Source organism: Triticum aestivum, chromosome 6D, assembly GCF_018294505.1.
Source record: "Triticum aestivum cultivar Chinese Spring chromosome 6D, IWGSC CS RefSeq v2.1, whole genome shotgun sequence".
NCBI classification, from domain to species: domain Eukaryota; kingdom Viridiplantae; phylum Streptophyta; class Magnoliopsida; order Poales; family Poaceae; genus Triticum; species Triticum aestivum.
Genome location: NC_057811.1, coordinates 432,781,807 through 432,803,997, shown reverse-complemented (window position 1 = coordinate 432,803,997; position 22,191 = coordinate 432,781,807). Strand labels below are relative to the sequence as shown.

The 22,191-nt window shown below is 47.0% G+C and overlaps 1 protein-coding gene across 1 annotated transcript; it reads left to right on the top strand.

Moving 5' to 3' along the window:
• The first annotated feature begins 17,171 nt into the window (after positions 1-17,171).
• LOC123145621 (uncharacterized) lies at positions 17,172-21,388 on the top strand. Its single transcript, XM_044565086.1, has 7 exons — positions 17,172-18,679; positions 19,582-19,621; positions 19,705-19,781; positions 20,126-20,220; positions 20,464-20,531; positions 20,613-20,720; positions 20,808-21,388. Exons 1-7 carry the CDS (start codon positions 17,443-17,445, stop codon positions 21,205-21,207), a joined length of 2,025 nt encoding a protein of 674 aa, XP_044421021.1. The 5' UTR covers positions 17,172-17,442; the 3' UTR covers positions 21,208-21,388.
• The last annotated feature ends 803 nt before the right edge of the window (positions 21,389-22,191 follow it).

Genomic DNA, 22,191 nt, shown 5'->3' with positions numbered 1-22,191 from the left:
GGTTGAACCCAAACCCGAGACTAAGTGCTTCTGTAATAAGAGGAACGGTCACTGAAGCAGTACTACCCTAGATACTTGGTAGATGAGAAGGCAGGCAAGGTCGACAGAAGTATATTGGATATACGTCATATGAATGTGTACTTTACTAGTACTCCTAGCAGCACCAGGGTATTAGATACCGGTTCGGTTGCTAAGTGTTAGTAACTCGAAATAAAAGCTGCGGAATAAACGGAGACTAGCTAAAGGTGAGATGACGATATGTGTTGGAAGTGTTTCCAAGGTTGATGTGATCAAGCATCGCATGCTCCCTCTACTATCGAGATTTGGTGTTTGCGTTGAGCATGATTGGATTATGTTTATCGCAATACGGTTATTCATTTAAGGAGAATAATGGTTACTCTGTTTATTTGAATAATACCTTCAATGGTCTTGCACCTAAAATGAATCTCGATCGTAGTGATACACATGTTCATGCCAAAAAGATATAAGATAGTAATGATAGTACCACATACTTGTGGCACTGCCACTTGAGTCATATTGGTATAGAACGCATGAGGAAGCTCCATGTGGATGGATCTTTGGACTCACTCGTTTTTGAAAAGATTGAGACATGCGAACCATGTCTATTGGTATATATGCATGAAGAAACTCCATGCAGATGGATCGTTTGGACTCACTTGATTTTGAATCACTTGAGACATGCAAATCATACCACATGGGCAAGATGACTGAAAGTCCTCGTTTTCAGTAAGATGGAACAAGAGAGCAACTTATTGGAAGTAATACATTTTGATGTATGCAGTCCAATGAGTGCTGAGGCATGCAGTGGATATCGTTATGTTCTTACTTCACAGATGATTTGAGTAGATGCTGAGAATATTTACTTGATGAAACACAAGTCTGAATTATTGAAAGGTTCAAGTAATTTCAGAGTGAAGTTGAAGATCGTCGTGACAAGAGGATAAAATGTCTGTGATATGATCATAGAGATGAGTATCTGAGTTACGAGTTTGGCACACAATTAAGACATTGTGGAAAGTGTTTCACAATTAATACCGCCTGGAACACCATAGTGTGATGGTGTGTCCGAACATCATAACTGCACCCTATTGGATATGGTGCATACCATGATGTTTCTTATCAAATTACCACTATCGTTTATGGGTTAGGCATTAGAGACAACCGCATTCACTTTAAAAGGGGCACCACGCAATTCCGTTGAGACGACACCGTTTAGAGAAACCTAAGTTGTCGTTTCTTAAAAGTTTGGGGCTGCGATGCTTATGTGAAAAAGTTTCAGGCTGATAAGCTCGAACCCAAAGCGGATAAATGCATCTTCATAGAATACCCAAAACAGTTGGGTATACCTCCTATTTCAGATCTGGAAGCAAAAGTAATTGCTTCTAGAAACAGTCCTTTCTCGAGGAAAAGTTTCTCTCGAAAGAATTGAGTGGGAGGATGGTGGAGACTTGATAAGGTTATTGAACCGTCACTTCAACTAGTGTGTAGCAGGGCACAGGAAGTTGTTCCTGTGGCACCTACACCAATTGAAGTGGAAGCTTATGATAGTGATCATGAAACTTCGGATCAAGTCACTACCAAACCTCGTAGGACGACGAGGATGCGTGCTACTTCAGAGTGGTACGTGATCCTGTCTGAGATATCATGTTGTTGGACAATACTGAACCTACGAGCTATGGAGAAGCGATGGTGGGCCCATATTCCGACAAATGGTTAGAAACCATGAAATCCGAGATAAATGGATCTTTGAGAAGAAGACGGACGTGGACGGTAATGTTACCGTCTATGAAGCTCGACTTGTGGCAAAGAGTATTTTCACAAGTTCAAGGAGTTGACTACGATGAGTTTTTCTCATCCGTAGCGATGCTTAGGTCCGTCGGAATCATGTTAGCATTAGCTGCATTTGTGAAATCTAGCAGATGGATGTCAAAACAAGTTTCCTTACCAGTTTTCGTAAGGAAAGGTTGTATGTGATACAATCAGAAAGGTTTTGTCGATCCTAAGGATGCTAAAATGTATGCTAGCTCCAGCGATCCTTCCATGGATTAGAGCAAGCATCTCGGAGTCAGAATATACGCTTTGATGGAGTGATCAAAGTTTTTGGGTTTATACAAAGTTTGTTAGAAACTTGTATTTACAATAAAGTGAGTGGGAGCGCTACAACATTTCTGATAAGTATATGTGAATGACATATTGTTGATCCGAAATGATGTAAAATTTCTGGAAAGCATAAAGGGTTGTTTGAAAGGAGTTTTTCAAAGGAAGACCTGGATAAAGCTGCTTACACATTGGGCATCAAGATCTATAGAGATAGATCAAGACGCCTGATGATACTTTCAAAGAACGCACACCTTGACATGATTTTGAAAGAGTTCAAAATAGATCAGCAAAGAAGGAGTTCTTGGCTGTGTTACAAGGTGTGAGTATTGAGTAAGACTCAAGACCTGACCACAGCAGAAGAGAGAGAAAGGACGAAGGTCGTCCCCTATGCTTTAGACGTAGGCTCTACAGTATGCTATGCTGTGTACCGCACATGAAGTGTGCCTTGCCATGAGTTGGTCAAGGGGTACAATAGTGATCCGGGAATGGATCACATGACAGCGGTCGAACTTATCCTTAGTACCTAGTGGACTAAGGAATTTTCTCGATTATGGAGGTGAAAAGGAGTTCGTCGTAAAGGGTTACGTCGATGCGAACTTTGACACTAATCCGGATGACTCTGAGTAGTAAACCGGATTCGTATAGTAGAGCAATTATTTGAAATGGCTCCAAATAGCGCGTGGTAGCATCCACAAGATGACATAGATATTCGTAAAGCACACACGGATCTGAAAGGTTCAGACCCGTTGACTAATAACCTCTCTCACAAGCATAACATGATCAAACCAGAACTCATTGAGTGTTAATCACATAGAGATGTGAACTAGATTGTTGACTCTAGTAAACTCTTGGGTGTTGGTCACATGGTGATGTGACCTGTCAGTGTTAATCACATGGTGATGTGAACTAGATTATTGACTCTAGTGCAAGTGGGAGACTGTTGGAAATATGCCCTAGAGGCAATAATAAATAGGTTATTATTATATTTCCTTGTTCATGATAATCGTTTATTATCCATGCTAGAATTGTATTGATAGGAAACTCAGATACATGTGTGGATACATAGACAACACCATGTCCCTAGTAAGCCTCTAGGAGACTAGCTCGTTGATCAATAGATGGTTACGGTTTCCTGACCATGGACATTGGATGTCGTTGATAACGGGATCACATCATTAGGAGAATGATGTGATGGACAAGACCCAATCCTAAGCCTAGCACAAGATCGTGTAGTTCGTTTGCTCAGAGCTTTTCTAATGTCAAGTATCACTTCCTTAGACCATGAGATTGTGCAACTCCCGGATACCGTAGGAATGCTTTGGGTGTGCCAAACGTCACAACGTAACTGGGTGGCTATAAAGGTGCACTACGGGTATCTCCGAAAGTGTCTGTTGGGTTGGCACGAATCGAGACTGGGATTTGTCACTCCGTGTAAACGGAGAGGTATCTCTGGGCCCACTCGGTAGGACATCATCATTATGTGCACAATGTGACCAAGGAGTTGATCACGGGATGATGTGAGTTACGGAACGAGTAAAGAGACTTGCCGGTAACGAGATTGAACAAGGTATAGGGATACCGACGATCGAATCTCGGGCAAGTAACATACCGATAGACAAAGGGAATTGAATACGGGATTGATTGAATCCCCGACATCGTGGTTCATCCGATGAGATCATCGTGGAACATGTGGGAGCCAACATGGGTATCCAGATCCCGCTGTTGGTTATTGACCGGAGAACGTCTCGGTCATGTCTGCATGGTTCCCGAACCCGTAGGGTCTACACGCTTAAGGTTCGATGACGCTAGGGTTATAGGGAAAGCATGTACGTGGTTACCGAATGTTGTTCGGAGTCCCGGATGAGATCCCGGACGTCACGAGGAGTTCCGGAATGGTCCGGAGGTAAAGATTTATATATGGGAAGTCCTGTTTTGGTCACCGGAAAAGTTTCGGGTGAAATCGGTAATGTACCGGGACCACCGGGAGGGTCCCGGGGGTCCACCAAGTGGGGCCACCAGCCCCAGAAGGCTGCGTGGGCCAAGTGTGGGAGGGGACCAGCCCCAGGTGGGCTGGTGCGCCCCCCCACCAAGGCCCAAGGCGCATGGGAGAGTGGGAGGGGGCAAACCCTAGGTCCAGATGGGCCTTAGGGCCCATCTAGTGGGGCGCCTCCCCCTCTCCTCCCCTTGGCCGCCCCCCTTGATGGGATCTAGGGCTGGCCGCCTCCTCTTGGGGGTGGAAACCCTAAGGGGGGCGCAGCCCCCTTCCCCCCTATATATACTTGAGGTTTGGGCTGCCATACACACACGAGAAAGTCTCCTTTTGGTGCTGCCCTACCCCTCTCCCTCCTCCTCCTCTCCCGCGGTGCTTGGCGAAGCCCTGCGGGATTGCCACGCTCCTCCATCACCACCACGCCGTCGTGCTGCTGCTGGATGGAGTCTTCCCCAACCTCTCCCTCTCTCCTTGCTGGATCAAGGCGTGGGAGACGTCACCGGGCTGCACGTGTGTTGAACGCGGAGGCACCGTACTTTCGGTGCTTAGATCGGAATCAACCGCGATCTGAATCGCTACGAGTACGACTCCCTCATCCGCGTTCTTGCAACGCTTCCGCATCGCGATCTACAAGGGTATGTAGATGCACTCCCCTTCCCTTCGTTGCTAGTAAACTCCATAGATTGATCTTGGTGATGCGTAGAAAATTTTGAATTTCTGCTGCGTTCCCCAACAAAAGAACATTACATCGAATAGATCTCCAAGAGAAACAAGGAGAACTTTGTATTGAGATCCAAAGAGAGACAAGAAGCCATCTAGCAAATAACTATGGACCCGAAGGTCTGAAGTAAACTACTCACACATCATCGGAGAGGCTATGGTGTTGATGTAGAAGCCCTCCGTGATCAATGCCCCCTCCGGCGGAGCGCCGGAAAAGGCCCCAAGATGGGATCTCACGGGTACAGAAGGTTGCGGCGGTGGAAATAGGGTTTCGGCTCCTCTTCTGATGTTTTCCGGGTACGTGGGTATATATAGGAGGAAGAAGTACATCGATGGAGCAATGTGGGCCCCACGAGGGTGGAGGGCGCGCCGGGGGGGGTAGGCGCGCCCCCCTACCTCGTGCCTTCCTCTTTGATTGCTTTACGTAGACTCCAAGTCCTCTGGATCACGTTTGTTCCGAAAATCACGTTCCCGAAGGTTTCATTCCGTTTGGACTCCGTTTGATATTCTTTTTCTGCGAAACACTGAAACGGGCAAAAAAACAGCAATTTGGGCTGGGCCTCCGGTTAATAGGTTAGTCCCAAAAATAATATAAAAGTGTATAATAAAGCCCAATAAACATCCAAAACAGAATATAATATAGCATGGAACAATCAAAAATTATAGATACGTTGGATACGTATCAGGGAGCAATTAGCTAGAGTAGCTCCGTGCAGAGTATTGTAGACATAGAATATTTGCAAAATACATACGGCTCTGAATGTGGCAGACCCGTTGACTAAACTTCTCTCACAAGCAAAACATGATCACACCTTAGTACTCTTTGGGTGTTAATCACATAGCGATGTGAACTAGATTGTTGACTCTAGTAAACCCTTTGGGTGTTGGTCACATGACGAAGTGAACTATGGGTGTTAATCACATGGTGATGTGAACTATTGGTGTTAAATCACATGACGATGTGAACTAGATTATTGACTCTAGTGCAAGTGGGAGACTGAAGGAAATATGCCCTAGAGGCAATAATAAAGTTATTATTTATTTCCTTATTTCATGATAAATGTTTATTATTCATGCTAGAATTGTATTACCCGGAAACTTAGTACATGTGTGAATACATAGACAAAACAGAGTGTCACTAGTATGCCTCTACTTGACTAGCTCGTTGAATCAAAGATGGTTAAGTTTCCTAGCCATAGAAATGAGTTGTCATTTGATTAACGGGATCACATCATTAGAGAATGATGTGATTGACTTGACCCATTCCGTTAGCTTAGCACTTGATCGTTTTAGTATGTTGCTATTGCTTTCTTCATGACTTATACATGTTCCTATGACTATGAGATTATGCAACTCCCGAATATCGGAGGAACACTTTGTGTGCTATCAAACGTCACAACATAACTGGGTGATTATAAAGATGCTCTACAGGTGTCTCCAATGGTGTTTGTTGAGTTGGCATAGATCGATATTAGGATTTGTCACTCCGATTGTCGGAGAGGTATCTCTGGGCCCTCTCGGTAATGCACATCACTATAAGGCTTGCAAGCAATGTGACTAATGAGTTAGTTGCGGGATGATGCATTACGGAACGAGTAAAGAGACTTGCCGGTAACGAGATTGAACTAGGTATTGAGATACTGACGATCGAATCTCGGGCAAGTAACATACCGATGACAAAGGGAACAACGTATTTGTTATGCGGTTTGACCGATAAAGATCTTCGTAGAATATGTAGGAGCCAATATGAGCATCCAGGTTCCGCTATTGGTTATTGACCGGAGACGTGTCTCGGTCATGTCTACATAGTTCTCAAACCCGTAGGGTCTGCACGCTTAAAGTTCGGTGACGATCGGTATTAGGAGTTTTTGTGTTTTGATGTGCCGAAGGTAGTTCGGAGTCCCTGATATGATCACGGACATGATGAGGAGTCTCGAAATGGTTGAGACGTAAAGATCGATATATTGGACTATATTTGGACACGGGAAGTGTTCCGGGTGGTTTCGGAGAAAACCGGAGTGCCGGAGGGTTACCGGAACCCCCCGGGAGAAATAGTGGGCCTTATGGGCCTTAGTGGAGAGAGAGAGGGCTGGCCTAGGGCAGGCCACGCGCCCCTCCCCCTCTGGTGCAAATTGGACTAGGAGAGGGGGGGTGGCGCACCCCTTTCCTTCTCCCTCCCCCCTTCCTTTCCCCCTCCTAGTAGGAGTAGGAAAGAGGGGAGTCCTACTCCTACTAGGAGGAGGACTCCTCCTCCTGGCGCGCCTACAGGGGCCGGCCGGCCTCCCCCCTTGCTCCTTTATATACGGGGGCAGGGAGGCACCTCTAGACACACAAGTTGATCATTGATCTCTCCCAGTCGTGTGCGGTGCCCCCTCCACCATAATCCACCTCGGTCATATCGTAGCGGTGCTTAGGCGAAGCCCTGCGTCGGTAGCATCATCAACACCGTCACCATGCCGTCGTGCTGACAGAACTCTCCCTCGAAGCTCTGCCGGATCAGAGTTCGTGGGACGTCATCGAGCTGAACGTATGCTGAACTCGGAGGTGCCGTACGTTCGGTACTTGGATCGGTCAGATCGTGAAGACGTACGACTACATCAACCGCGTTGTTCTAACGCTTCCGCTTTCGGTCTACGAGGGTACGTGGACACACTCTCCCCTCTTGTTGCTATGCATCACCATGATCCTGTGTGTGCGTAGGATTTTTTTTGAAATTACTACGTTTCCCCAACACATACGCCACAAACTTAGGGACTGGCTTAATCTGTTTCAGCCAGTTGCAATCATCGGTGACATGGTTCTTTTTTCCACAAATCACACAGTGTCCAAGAGGGCAATCTTTTGTCAAGTGATTCGAGTCTTTGCATGTATTACATAGTGTCCTGTTCACTCCACTAGTTCCTAGCCTCCCCCATCCTATGAATTTTTGTTGTTATACTGATCTCTGTCAATAGGACCAGATCCTCTCAGTCCTTGGGGTCCCCTCCACTATTTATCATCAATGTTTCTCTTCCTTGCTTTCCCAGGGTCCTGAGTTCTGAATTCACCTTGTTCTCTTCACTAACTCTGGAATCAACACCCCGCAGAGTCTGTCCAGTGCTAAGCCCAGGTCTGGGATTTGCCTCATTGCCAGGAAGAAGATTGCCTTGTGAGATTTGCGCTAATAGAGTGTTGAGCAGTACCTGTTGCTGTTGCAGCAGATCTTGTCCTCCTTTTCCTTGAGATCCAGCAGGCTCTCCCTGAATAGCACCAGTATCTTCTTCTTTTCCTTTGTTCTTGTTATTTGCAACCTCTCCATCTTCAGCTTCTCCTCTGGCGATCAAATCCTGTCTTGTCTCCTGTCGCTCCTGAGATCTCCAGTTCTCTCTCCCTCTAGCAAAATCTCTCCTCTCCTCCCATGGCATCTGGTTTCTGTGGTAATTCTCCCCTTCCTCTTTTCTTTTGTGCTGCCACCCATCTCTCTCTCCTCTATTGAAACGACCCCTCTTCCACCAAATCTTCCTCCAAATCGATCCATATCTTCTTCTTCTCCCTGCGGCGCACTGGTAAACCCTAATCCTGGTTCCTCCCCCTTTCTGCCTTTTATATATAGGTCGGAGTTAAGATAGGAGAAAGAACCAGAAAGCTTATTCTCACTCTCCGTTTCCCCTTTCCTTGGGCCTGGCTGTCCTCTAGTTGGGCTCAGATCCAAGGCCCAATTCTCCAAATTATCATCAGTAATAATCCTTCTCATTGGTTGTTTTTTGTGATTCTACTGCCAATGGAAGTATTGATCTCACAATTAGGAATAACCAGGATATCAGTGTCTAAACCTATCTCTAACCAAAAATTTGGTATATCACTTTTCTTCCTCATTTTTCCATAACCAAAGCACCATCTATAATATCTCTATTGATTTTAATATTCTCTGCAACCACCTTTTCCCCAACCTCATTAGAACTTTTTTTGTTCTGATTATGATCATCTACATTGTCCATATCATCTATTTTCACTTTTTTCTTTTTCATATTTTCTTGCTGCCTTTACTATGACAAATAGTCATTTCGCTTTGGCATGTATTCAGCAAGTATTTTTGGGGAATGGTAATCTTACCTCTCGGATCTGATGAGGCGCCGTCCTCCTCCCAGAATCCTCCCCAGCCAGCAGCCAGAAGTGGTTGCCAGTGGGGGAGAAGCCTAGTCCTCCGCCGCGAACCTGGCCGCCTCCTGAAGACGCGGCGACCTGCGGAGGAAGCGCGGGGTGTAGTTCTTCTCCTTTATCTTCTTCTCTCCTCCTCGCTTCTCCACCACCTGACTCGAGCTAGCTCCCAGATCCATCTGATCCTCCTCCGAACCTGACTCGCTGTCGTTGATCTGAATGGGCACCCAACGAGTCCCCGGAGTGGGGATGGCCATCACCGCCCCCACCACGAACTCCTCCGGGCCGGTGGGGAAGCGGCGTCGCGGGCGGAACGCCCACCACTTCTGTCTCTGCGCCAGGTCGCCACCTTCTCTCTCCTCCATGGCCCATACCAGAGCGGCCAGCGAGCTCATCGGCGCACCAGATGGGGTGGTCATCCCATTCGGAGTGAGCCGCTCGTCTTCCTCCACCGTCAGGTTTCTGAAGACGCGCTTCGCCGCGCGTCGCATCTCCTTCCTGGTTGAGAACCAGGATACAACCTCCCTCGCCTTCTCCAGCTTCACCTTGTCTCCGCTCGCGAGCTCCACCATAGCACGCTCCATCTTCATCCTCCAATAGGCCATGGTCGCCGGAGTCGCGCGCCCGCGCTCTGGATGTGGATGCGATGGGTCGGGGTGGTTGGGGATTTTTGGCGTAGGTTGTGTCGACTCGCCTCCGAGGGTGGGGGATTTATTTCCCACCTCCCCCTCGCATTCATGGCGGTCACCTCCCTCGGAATTCCCCCCGCCGCCCCCAATTTCCAACCCCGCCGCGTCTCCAACCCGGGCCACGTGGCACGGCATCCAAATTATCGAGCTCGATGAAATTTCCTCCCGATCTCGCAACCCTCGACTGTCAACAATCCTTCCCTCCTCATCAATCAACAGGATTCTCCAAATCGTACCTTGGATGAGGAGAATTCCCCTCCGGTAGCATAGGATCCCTGCCTATAGAAGATTTGGGATGTACATGACCGGCCAGCTCTCATCGTCTCGATCTCCATCCGCCGGGGGATCGCCGTTGCGATCGAGCGCGTTGGCGTCGACCTTCTCCGGGAGATCGATCTCCCCCTCGTCGCCTCTCCGATCGCCTTTCTGGTCACCGTCCGAGTCGCGTGACGCGTCAGCCATCTTGTCAATAGTCGTTCAGTTGCAAAATAAATAAGTATAATAAATAAACAATAGAAAAGGTCAACCTCCACCTGTTTCCCCGTGATGAAGCGGAGGTCGCCACCGCCCTCAGCTCTGTCGTGGGCTCTCGCGGCATTGCAGCACGCCGTATTCGTGCGGTCGTGCCACACGCCGGTGCGCTCACGGCACACTACGCCTGGGTCGCCCCACAACGCCCATCACCGAGTGTGCCGCACCTTTGTTGTGGTTGCCGCTCAGACCATCGTAACATTTTTCGTCGTCGGTCGCAGTTCTCCTCACAGAGTCGCAACTTTCGGGGGCGCCGGTCGCAAACTTCCTTCCGTGCATGTTGTAGTTTTTTCGGTCACTGGTCGAAGCTTTCGCCGTTGCTGGTCGCTGCTTTTTCCCGGGTGGGCGGTGGTCAGTCATGGCACCGCCGTCGACGGTTGCAGTTTTTGTTGTTGCCGATGTAAGGCCTCAGCCAAATCCACCGGCCGCTACGTCTGGGCGGGATCTAGACTTTCTTCACAGACCAGCACCTGTTTTTTCTGCACACTTTATCCTCACTCGTGCACAACCCAACTAGAGCGAGTGGATGGAGCGAATGAGCATGAAGGGGCAGCCCAAACCCATGATTTCGAGAAACCCGGAGAACAAGTCCACATCCCGGATCAAGATGTAGATCAAAGTCATGAATTTTCTACAGATGCATCAGAATATTTGAGATGAACAGGTGCGCGTTGTAACCCCCCGAGAATCATGCTAAAGTAACTCCACACTACTGATGCCAAGTCACCCTTCTTACTAAACTAAATTGCACCTTGATTGAAAACCAATTCAATTTCAAAATTAAATTTGCAAGTCAAATATTTACAATTTCAAAAATGCAAACAGAATAGTTCATAATTTGGCAAATAATCCCTAAGTATTTATCATGTAGAAACCTGTTGGGGATCGTAGAAGAATTTTAAAATTTCCTACGCATCACCAAGATCCATCTATGGAGTATACTAGCAACGAGGGGAAAGGAGTGCATCTACATACCCTTGTGGATCATGAGCGGAAGCGTTTCAATGAACGGGGTTGATGGAGTCGTACTCGCCGTGATCCAAATCACCAATGACCGAGTGCCAAACGGACGGCACCTCCGCGTTCAACACACGTACGGAGTAGCGACGTCTCCTCCTTCTTGATCCAGCAAGGGGGAAGGAGAGGTTGATGGAGATCCAGCAGCACGACGGCGTGGTGGTGGAAGTAGCGGGGATCTCGGCAGGGCTTCGCCAAGCTTCTGCGAGAGGGAGAGGTGTTGCAGGGGGAGAGGGAGGCGCCAGGGGCTGTCTTGCTGCTGCCCTCCCCCCCACTATATATAGGCCCCCTGGGGGGGCGCCGGCCCTGGATCCCATCTACAAGGGGGGGCGGCGGCCAGGGGGAAACTTGCCCCCCAAGTCACGTGGGGCGCCCCCCACCCCTAGGGTTTCCAACCCTAGGCGCAGGGGGGGCCCATGGGGGCGCCCCAGCCCACTAGGGGCTGGTTCCCTTCCCACTTCAGCCCATGGGGCCCTCCGGGATAGGTGGCCCCACCTGGTGGACCCTCGGGACCCTTCCGGTGGTCCCGGTACAATACCGGTGACCCCCGAAACTTTCCCGGTGGCCGAAACTTGACTTCCTATATATAATTCTTCACCTCCGGACCATTCCGGAACTCCTCGTGACATCCGGGATCTCATCCGGCACTCCGAACAACTTTCGGGTTTCCGCATACTAATATCTCTACAACCCTAGCGTCACCGAACCTTAAGTGTGTAGACCCTACGGGTTCGGGAGACATGCACACATGACCGAGACGCCTCTCCGGTCAATAACCAACAACGGGATCTGGATACCCATGTTGGCTCCCACATGTTCCACGATGATCTCATCGGATGAACCACGATGTCGAGGATTCAATCAATCCCGTATACAATTCCCTTTGTCAATCGGTACGTTACTTGCCCGAGATTCGATCGTCGGTATCCCAATACCTTGTTCAATCTCGTTACCGGCAAGTCACTTTACTCGTACCGTAATGCATGATCCTGTGGCCAACTCCTTAGTCACATTGAGCTCATTATGATGATGCATTACCGAGTGGGCCCAGAGATACTTCTCCGTCATACGGAGTGACAAATCCCAGTCTCGATCCGTGCCAACCCAACAGACACTTTCGGAGATACCCGTAGTGCACCTTTATAGTCACCCAGTTACGTTGTGACGTTTGGTACACCCAAAGCACTCCTACGGTATCCGGGAGTTGCACGATCTCATGGTCTAAGGAAATGATACTTGACATTGGAAAAGCTTTAGCAAACGAACTACACGATCTTTTGTGCTATGCTTAGGATTGGGTCTTGTCCATCACATCATTCTCCTAATGATGTGATCCCGTTATCAACGACATCCAATGTCCATGGTCAGGAAACCGTAACCATCTATTGATCAACGAGCTAGTCAACTAGAGGCTTACTAGGGACATGGTGTTGTCTATGTATCCACACATGTATCTGAGTTTCCTACCAATACAATTTTAGCATGGATAATAAACGATTATCATGAACAAGGAAATATAATAATAACCAATTTATTATTGCCTCTAGGGCATATTTCCAACAAAACCAACCTCATTTGACTTCCCATTTTGCCCCTAGAAAATCAAATCGAGGAACAACAGCACTTTTTCAGCCCTTTTAAATTGCAAACATAAATTAAATGAATTCCGTTTGTCCCCAAACTTTTTGTGCCACCTAATAATAATATACTTGATTTTTGTGCAAAGTTTCATAGTTAACAAAAATTATTTGGTAACCAAAATAAAAAGAAAACCGAAGGGAAACAAAAAAAGGAAAAGAAATAAAGAAGTGCAACAGCCTACTGTGCACTTCGGCCTGGTTGCTACAGGCTGGCCCGGCCCAACGTGGCTGGCCTTTCCCCTACCTTCCGCCAGCGACACGGAAGGGGCCGACCGCCATGGCCAAACCGTCTGTTCTCCCTCGCCACTTCAGCACTGTGGGATGGATAAGGTGACTGCCACACACCCTCGTTCCCCTCTCTAACCCTAGCCGCGGTCCTCCCCCTCGCGCCTCCCTCGCTTCAGTTTGAGCTCGCCCGAGTGCATCCGTCGTCGCGCCCTCGCCGCGCCCTTGCCGTGCACTGATATGTCACCAACGTATCTATAAATTTTATTGTTCCATGCTGTTATATTATCACTCTTGGATGTTTAACAATCATTTTATAGCATTTTTGGGACTAACCTATTGATATAGTGCCTAGTGCCAGTTGCTGTTTTTTTGCTTGTTTTAACTTTGCAGAATATCAGTACCAAACGGAGTCCAAACGCAGCAAAACTTTTTGAAGATTTTTTCTAGACCAGAAGACACCCAGTGGGCCAAAGAAGTACCAGAGGGGAGGCCCGTGGGGAGCACAACCTACCAGGGCCCCACATAGCCCCCCTGCATCGTCTCTTCGCCCTATAAATTCCCAAATATTCCAGAAACCCTAGGGGAGTCGACGAAACACAATTCCAGGCGCCGCAAGTTCCAGAACCACGAGATCCAATCTAACACCTTCACGGAGGGGTTACTCATCCTCATTGGTGCCTCTCTGATGATGCGTGAGTAGTTCACCATAGACCTACGGGTCCGTAGGCAGTAGCTAGATGGCTTCCTCTCTCTCTCTCTTTTGATTCTCAATATAATGGTCTCTTGGAGATCTATTTGATATAACTCTTTGTGCGGTGTGTTTGCTGGGATCCGATGAACTTTGAGCTGATCGGATCTATATCCATTAATATTATTTGAGTCTTCTTTGATCTCTTATATGCATGATTATTTATAGCCTCGTATTTCTTCTTCGAATCTTTGGTTTCACTACAGAAAAAAGACACATCCGTGACATTTTGGGCCGAACGATTTTTTTTTCTGTCATACTTATGACACTTCTATGACGATAATTGTGACAAAACCCGGTATCACCATAGATGTGGTGGGCTCCTACTTCTGTGACAAAAAATCATGACAGAAAATGGGCTTTTCGTCCTGGGCTGGCCGGAGACGCAGCTGCATGACATTCTTTGGGCCGTCCATGACGGAAAAAACCGTGGTATAAGTGAGGGCGTGAAAAATATCAGGGAGTTCCCGGTTACGGTGGGTGGTCGGGGGCCGAGCGATGCGCGTTTCTCTCATACGTACGTGCATGTGTGCGAGACGTTGGGCTCTAACTGAACCCGAGCGAGGCGTTGGGCTCTAACTGAACCCGAGCGATTGCACTGCAGGCTACGCGTTACTGAACCCGAGAGATCGATCGAACCCTTGCTGTTAACTAAACCCGAGTGATTCCTTCGCTACTGCTGCTAACTGAAGCCGATCGATGTTGCCTCTGGATGAACAGTGAGCGTTGTTGGGGGGTTTGGATGAACAGTTCCCGATGGGGGTTGGATGAATAGGACCCCGTGGTAGTAGAGGCCGTTGCCACTGGATGAACAGGACCCCAATCGATCGAGCCGGTGGTGGATGAACAGGACCCCGTGGAGGGCTGGATGAACAGGACGAGCCCGTGGAGGGCTGGTTGAACAGTAGCTGGTCGAGGGCTGGATGAACAGTAGCCCGTGGAGGGGTGGTTGAACAGGACCCCGTGGAGAGGGCTGGTTGAACAGTAGCCGGTGGAGGAGCGGTGGAGGCTGGATGAACAGGAGCCCGTGGATGAACAGTCGCAGGTGGAGGCCGGAGGAGGTCGACGGTGGATGAATAGTAGCCCGTGGAGGCAGTCGACGGTGGAGATGAACAGTATCCCGTGGACTCCCGTTTTGCGGTACGCCACACTCCTCCTAATGAACAGGACCCCCGTTTCGACCGTAGCGCTCCAACACAAGTCCGTTTTCTCCGTTTTGCAGTACGCCACACCCCTCCCGGTCAACAGGACCCCGTTTTGATTTGGGTCATGACATGATGGTTTAGTTCAAAAAAGCAAGACCAACATATGTAAATTTTATTAATAAAAATAATTTTATGATCTCAGAGTACTATATTTATGATGTGATGGAGTTTATTTACCAATTGTTGACAGATAAACACCGGGTCTCTCTTATTATTGAATTTAGGAACTTAGATCTAAAGGAATCTGTTAAGATACTAAGCTCCTTACTGAACATTTTTAAACCCGTGAACAGTTTTCTAGTTCACATGCATTGTTTGAAATCTACAAATATATTTTAAATTCATGTTAGAATTTATTTTTAAAATTTACAACATTTTTGATCCAGAATTTTAAAAAATACATGAAGTACTTTTGATTTAATGAACTTCTTAAGAAAACATGATACCCGTTTTTCTCCTAAGCTAGCGGTGCAGCGTGCGAGCGGGCAGGGAGCAAAGCTGAACAAGCGAAAGCTTCATGTGCAGGCTGATGTGAATGTTATAATAACAATTCTACAGTTTTAACGTGGAATAAGAACTTTCAAGGGGCTCACACAATCACCGCCGGTTGACACCGGGACATTGAAGCTAAAACGTTTAAGGACTCCACACCCATACACCTAACAACTTCACTATTCTCTCAGAACAAATATCATCTCCAACAGTAGCCCAACACAATATACGAACGGAATAAAAAACATCATCTGAACACAATTAAAAACCAAGCCAGCCTAGATAAAACAAAAACAAAACAGCCGATCACAATGCCCCCATACTAGAAAAAAAGCTTAATTAATCTATTAAGATGCTGAGCTCCCTATTTGGAGCTTCCTGGGCATCAGGGGCTATGGGAGTGCTATGGCCCCACCTGTAAGAATGTGTGTCATGGGCCAGTCGATTTTCTTGGTTTGAGAAGGCATTGCCTAGTTTATTTCTATGTTTTTATCAGTTTTCATAGTTTCTGTTTTTTTCCTGCTTTTTTCTTTACTGTTTGTTTTTCCTCTCTCTTTATGTTTCATTTTGTTCACATGCTAATTCATGAATGTTTATTAATTCATGAACATTTTAAACGACTTTGAACACTTTTTTAGAATTCATGATTTGTAAATTTGTGAAACTTTCAAAATATTGAACATTGTTTGAAATCCATGAATATCTTCTAAATTCACAAACATATTTATAATTTTTATTTTTAATTCTCAACATTTTTATATCCAAGATATTTTAAAATACATGATATACTTTTGATTTAATGAACCTCTTAAAAATTACGACACCCTTTTTTTGTTGAGCTAGCAGTGCATCGAACCGGTTGAGAGGTGGGGGGGGGGGCAGAGAACCGAGCTGAGCAAGCGAGAGCTTCATGTGGCGGTCCATGTGAGTGCTATGACAACAATTCCACGGTTTCAATGTGACATAAGAGCATACAAGGAGCTCACATAGGGAGCGGCGCGCCAGACATTGTTCATGTGATCTGGTCCTCGCGGACCCTAACCTCGTGGAGGCCTTGGGCGTTGGGCGGTCCAAGACCAGCATAGAGACCTCTGTCCGCCACCGGATCAGTGACCAGCTCCTCATAGTAGGGTTGGCCGACTCCGAGCGATCGCTCACAACAGTGGGCGGCGCAAGCTCTTTGTCCGACCGTCGACGCAAGGCGGAGGCCACCGAGCAACTACACCGCGATCAATCATGGCTGTCGCGACGTCTGGCGGTCCTTTCGCCGCTAGAAGGACGACGAGTACGACGGCTTGAATACCGGCGTCTGCGGAGACCGTGCCTATGAGGTCAACATCCGGTTGCTCGTGTAGCTTTTTAATTTTAATTTCGATGTTGGAAGAAACTTTGTCAAATTTCGTCCCTTTTGATTGTAGATAATACTCCCTCCGTCCGGAAATACTTCGAAGAAATGGATGTATCTAAATGTATTTTAGTTTTAGATACATCAATTTTTATTCATTTATACGACAAGTAATTCTGAACGGAGGGAGTATATATCAATCAAAACATAACAAATATTGTCTGGTTTAGCATAAATTTTCACAAGTTTCACAAGTTTTGGCGGGTCTGATAGTGGAGGGCTGCTAAATGAAAAGTGAGGGTTCCCCTCCCCGTCCTCGATCTCCAACCAAATCAAATCAAATCAAATCAAAGAAAAGAAAAAATCCCCAAGCTCGCTCGTTCCCCGCATCGACGGCGCCGGTGCCGGCGATTCACGCCTGCGTCTCCCGCCGACCCGCCTCCGTACCACCACCACCACCACCACCCACCTTTCCCCAGTCGACTTGACCAATCCCGTGTTCAACAGGCAATCTGATCTGGTTCCCCAAATTTTGTTGGTTGCCCTAGCCTGTTTCGTCCGACCTCAGTATCCAGATCCATGGCGCCCTCCGATTTCTCCTTCCACCCCTCCGCCCTGATGGGCTCAAACGCCGCCGGATCCACCTCCCGGTTCCCCGACTGGGCCCTGCTCTGCGAGGAGCCGCGTCTCTCGGAGCGCCGGAACGAGACCACCGCCGAGTGCGAGACCAGCGAGGGCCAATCCGTGGAGGTCTCCTTCTGGCTCGTCGACCCGCCCGGCGCCTCCTACTTCTCCTTCAACTGCCCCGGCCTCCACGCCTCCGCCTTCGACGACTACGCGCCGCCCTCCCTCGTCTGCGCCGGGGCCGCCTTCGTCCTCTTCAGCCTCACAATCAGGGGCTCCACCCACCACTTCGTCTACAAAGCCGCCCCCGCAGGGGAGCAGTCACTGCAACTGCTCCCGGACCCTCCAGTCCCCAGAAGACGGCGGTTCGGCCTCTTGCCCCGCGGCGACGGCGAGCACTTCGCCGTGGCCTACCTCGACCGCCAGTGGATCTCCCAGGACGACGATTGGCGGTTTGATGCGCACGTCTATTCGTCTGAAACGCAGGAGTGGAGCAGCCACAGGTTGTCGTTGCAGCACTTATCCGAGTCTGACAAGCTCATGTGTTGTCACCATAGCTTGTACTACAGGCATATCGCCGTTGCAGGCTCACTGGGCTGGGTTGATCTCCTGCGTGGTGTCCTCCTCCTTGGGAACCTGTTTGACGGGGATCCTGTCATCGAATTCATCCCATTGCCCGAATCAAGGGTTAACTTTCTCGACAAGGATGGTCTTCCTTACCGTGCCTCGGAGTATTACTGCAACGTGGCCTGCTGTGATGATCTCCTCAAATTCATCGAGATAGAATTTGACGACCCTCTTGTCAGGACCAACCGTAAAGGTTGGAGAGCCAATGTGTGGAACAGGAAGATCTCTTGGAACAAGTGGGAGCTCTGCTCCACAGTTGATGTTGCTAAAATCTCAGTGGACCAAAGTTATTCTGTTTTATTGCCTCAACTGCGGAGTGACGAGACCCAAAAACTGGACTTGCAGAAACTGATTTTCTATGCCCCAGTGCTGAGCACCCGTGATGACAATCTTTTTTACATGATGGCCAAGGTGAATGCTGAAGACGAGACTGCCTGGGCCATCGCAGTTGACATGGAATGTGCAGCTGTGGAAGCAATGGCCCCGATTACTCTTGGACAGGACCACTACCACATTGCAATGTTCTGTCCATGCGACCTCCCCAAGTACCTCAACATGACCCCAGGTGATTCTTCCATCTTTATCCCCCACGTGATTTAACTAGCAGTCTTATCTTTTGAATTCTTTCTTGTCTGCTGGTTATATGTGCTTAGGACAATGTTTCAGTATTGATGCTATGGACATTGGACTGTTCGTGGTCATTAACTTTAGCTGCTCTTCATTAATCTTAAAATCTAACTATGTTTTCCCATGTTTTGATTCATACATTTTGATGTGTTAGAAGCATGCATGAAGCTGCAGCCCGTACTTTAAAAAATGTGCTCAAGTTTCATATCGTGGTCAGATGCAAGTATGCAAAATGAAATAGCTGCTGATATTGTCAAAGATAGTCGAGGTGTATCATGAGGCCATTTTTTTTGTTTTTCGTGGGATGATCCCATACCTAGTTAACTTTAGTCAGCACATAGCGCTTATGATAACTGAGGCTGTGCATGATGAACTGACTCATCTGTTCCTCCAACCAAACAGAAAAAACAACGATTTGTTGATGCTATAATTCAAATCTGTTCCATGAACCAAATTAAAGTATCAACGGATATGGACAACCTCAAGTGGCTTATGCAGCATTAAATAACCAAATTATCTTGAAAACCCACTAATAACAGCAATCTGCTAGGGCGTGTCTTTTCATCTCATGTTGCTGGTTGTTTTGACCATGTGTGGTGGACCAACCTGCGCGCATCCTCAGACACCATATTACCACTGCAGGATGGCCTTGCTATGCGTGCTGTTTATGGCACACTGATATAATTCGTTAGAAGAAATGAGAGCAATCCAACGATGTATCCACCAAAAAATTGATCCATGATCTGCTAAGGAGGCAATAAAATTGCTCAATTGATAAGTTATATGTATTTCTTTTGCTGTCTTTTGTACCTAACTGTTCCTTTGTCCAAACTTTTGCAGGGGCAGACATGGATAATCCAGCGGACAAGTGCTCTAAGCGGTAGTTCAAACTTTGCTAATTTTACTTGTTCCAGTGTTTTTTTTTGCATGATGTCTTTTTAATTTATGCTGCTGCTTCTGTAGGATGCCTGTTGCCAGGTGGAGTGCGAAGCAGTGTGTGGTGCAAGTGCTGTGGACTCTAGACTGGCTTCGAGAACTTGGTAACTAATAAGTCTGACTTCTTGATATACGCTCTTTATTTGTCTTGGGTATACTAGATGTGCAGCCAACATTCACCAAGTGCATGTCTGGACCGTTGATCTACAATTAATTTCTGAATATCTGCTGAATTTAATCTGCCGCATTACTCTAAATGCTTGCCCATTTCAATTATAATATGCTTGTAAATTTTATATGATTTCACTCTTCATTTGGATGTTCTGTAAGTTGGTGAAAATCTTGAGCAAGTGCTGCCCGTGTGATAGCATTATTAGCTCCGGAGATATATGTTCTTGCAAATTGGCTGTCATGACCAGGACATTCACATCTGTATGGTCAATTGCAGATCAATGCTTGGAAATTGAGAGGTCAACTTACTACGCATGCAGATTATTACTTCAGTTTTCTCCAGTATCATCTCTGCGTTCCAGTATCAGACCAGTAAGTTCTGTTATTGTATCCCACAGATATAGTCCAGGGCTTCATGTTACGAGTGTATCCTTATCTCTTTGCTAACCCTTTGTGGTCAAGTTTCTAGTTTTCTTTATGTAGGCAGATGTGCTAGCGTGTTTATAAAACAATTGCTTGATTTCAAATTATGAACTCTCAGCATTCTTGGGCAATTATTTATATTTATATTATGAATTCTCAATGTGACTGAATCCTAAGAAAATCATGATGCAGATGGTAAAATATGCTTCCTATAATGGTCAAGATGAAGCTGCATCAAAGGCTGTGGATTTTTGCCTAAGGTATATAGATGAGGAAACCAGGCATTTGTTTGTGAAATAAACTTACCTTTATATCTGATCATAATGTTTGCTGTTTACTAGAGCTTTGGAAGATTTTGATTTGGCTCTACACGGATCACCGAGTGATCCATCAGCATCTGTTGAAGCCATGCGTAGCAAAATCAGCGATGTCATTCAAGCTTTGGACAAGTACAAGAAAATAAGTCACCTCTCTTCTTTATTATTGAAAGGAGCCCTTTACTGATCTTAATTTTATACTTGGTTCAATTGTTTCAGCGTCATGCAAATTGTGCCATCAACACTGATACAAAAAGAAAGGTTGCTTGGAGATGCCAGCGGCCAAAAAAGATCAAAGGCAACATTTGAAACTTGTGAGAAGCCAATCGAGACAAAGAATACAGCCCATGGGTGGCTGCAAGTGAGATTCAAGCCCATTCATCAGGAGAGGTATCAATGTCGCAGGGGATGGGGGAAAGCTAGCCATGAACAACGAGCTGTGGTCGATGCAAAGGATACACCTGGCAAGTGGGAGCAAGGGAAATTCAAGCCCAGTAATTCTCGAAGGGGAAAGGCGGTGGTCCTGGGTGTCTGGTTGTTGCCTCTCTGCTTGCTGATATCGATGGTCGTGGTTATGTCATCTTCCCGCCATTATGTAACGGAGCCGGTATCTTACTGATATGGAATGTCTGTAGGAGCATAAGCTTATTGTATATGGAATGTTGAGTTATGGTTTCGGCCGTGGTTAATGTATGAACATGATCATGTGAAGGTGCTGGTTGCTGCTACCTAGTAGACACCTAATTGTAGTACTACATATGTTGTTGCTACTTGCTATACCTTCTTGCTGCTTGCGTGCATGAAGAAACTGGTGGCAGGTTGTGCTCTTCTGAGTTAACTCCAATTAGAACCCCAGATCTCAATCCTGGTTGTACCTAGTAGGTGAATGAAGTATCAGTTGTTTTACTTGATTGCCATTTTTGCCTACACCGTTGCTTATTGTATCATAAGATGGACTTGACTCATGTTTTGTTGCTGGAGGCTGTAAAATCGAGTTGAGGTATTGATAAGTATGTAAATGGCGCGTGTTTAAACCCATTTAAGCCCACTTATTGGCCTAACAGTTAAACAAGTTTCTTTTCCTGAAAAAAATGAACTATAGAGCAACCAAACGGGCCTTGTGGCGCCGTTTATCATGCCATTTACATCCGAGGTATTGAGATTGAGTTATAAAACCTCAGAGTATTCTGGTCGATGTACACCCTGCTTGCTACTCCATCTGTCATAAATTACTTGTCATTCAAATGAATGTATCTAATGCTAAGCGAGGCGAAGTGGAGATGGGGTGAAGAGCTTGGACCGACAGCTACCATGTCGTTCGGCGGAGTCCGAAAAGTACCATGTCGTCTGGCGGGGTCTGGAAAAAGGGTTGATGGGTGGCAAATGGGCGATTTTATTGGTACCGAAGAAGGAGGGGATGACGGGGTCTGGAAAGAGGGTTGGTGTGTGGCAGATGGCGATTTTATTAATACCAAAGAAGGAGGGGATGGCGGGGTCTGGAAAGAGGGTTGATGGGTGGCAAATGGGCGATTTTATTGGTACCGAAGAAGGAGGGGATGGCGGGGTCTAGAAAGAGGGTTGGTGTGTGGCAGATGGGCGATTT

What these genes read in the sequence shown, in the direction of transcription:
- LOC123145621 (XM_044565086.1), top strand. Translation starts at nt 17,443, where the DNA reads ATGGCGCCCTCCGATTTCTCCTTCCACCCCTCCGCCCTGATGGGCTCA. An exon ending in AGACTGGCTTCGAGAACTTG is followed by an intron (nt 19,782 to 20,125) that starts GTAACTAATAAG and finishes GGTCAATTGCAG; the next exon opens with ATCAATGCTTGGAAATTGAG. An exon ending in TGCGTTCCAGTATCAGACCA is followed by an intron (nt 20,221 to 20,463) that starts GTAAGTTCTGTT and finishes ATCATGATGCAG; the next exon opens with ATGGTAAAATATGCTTCCTA.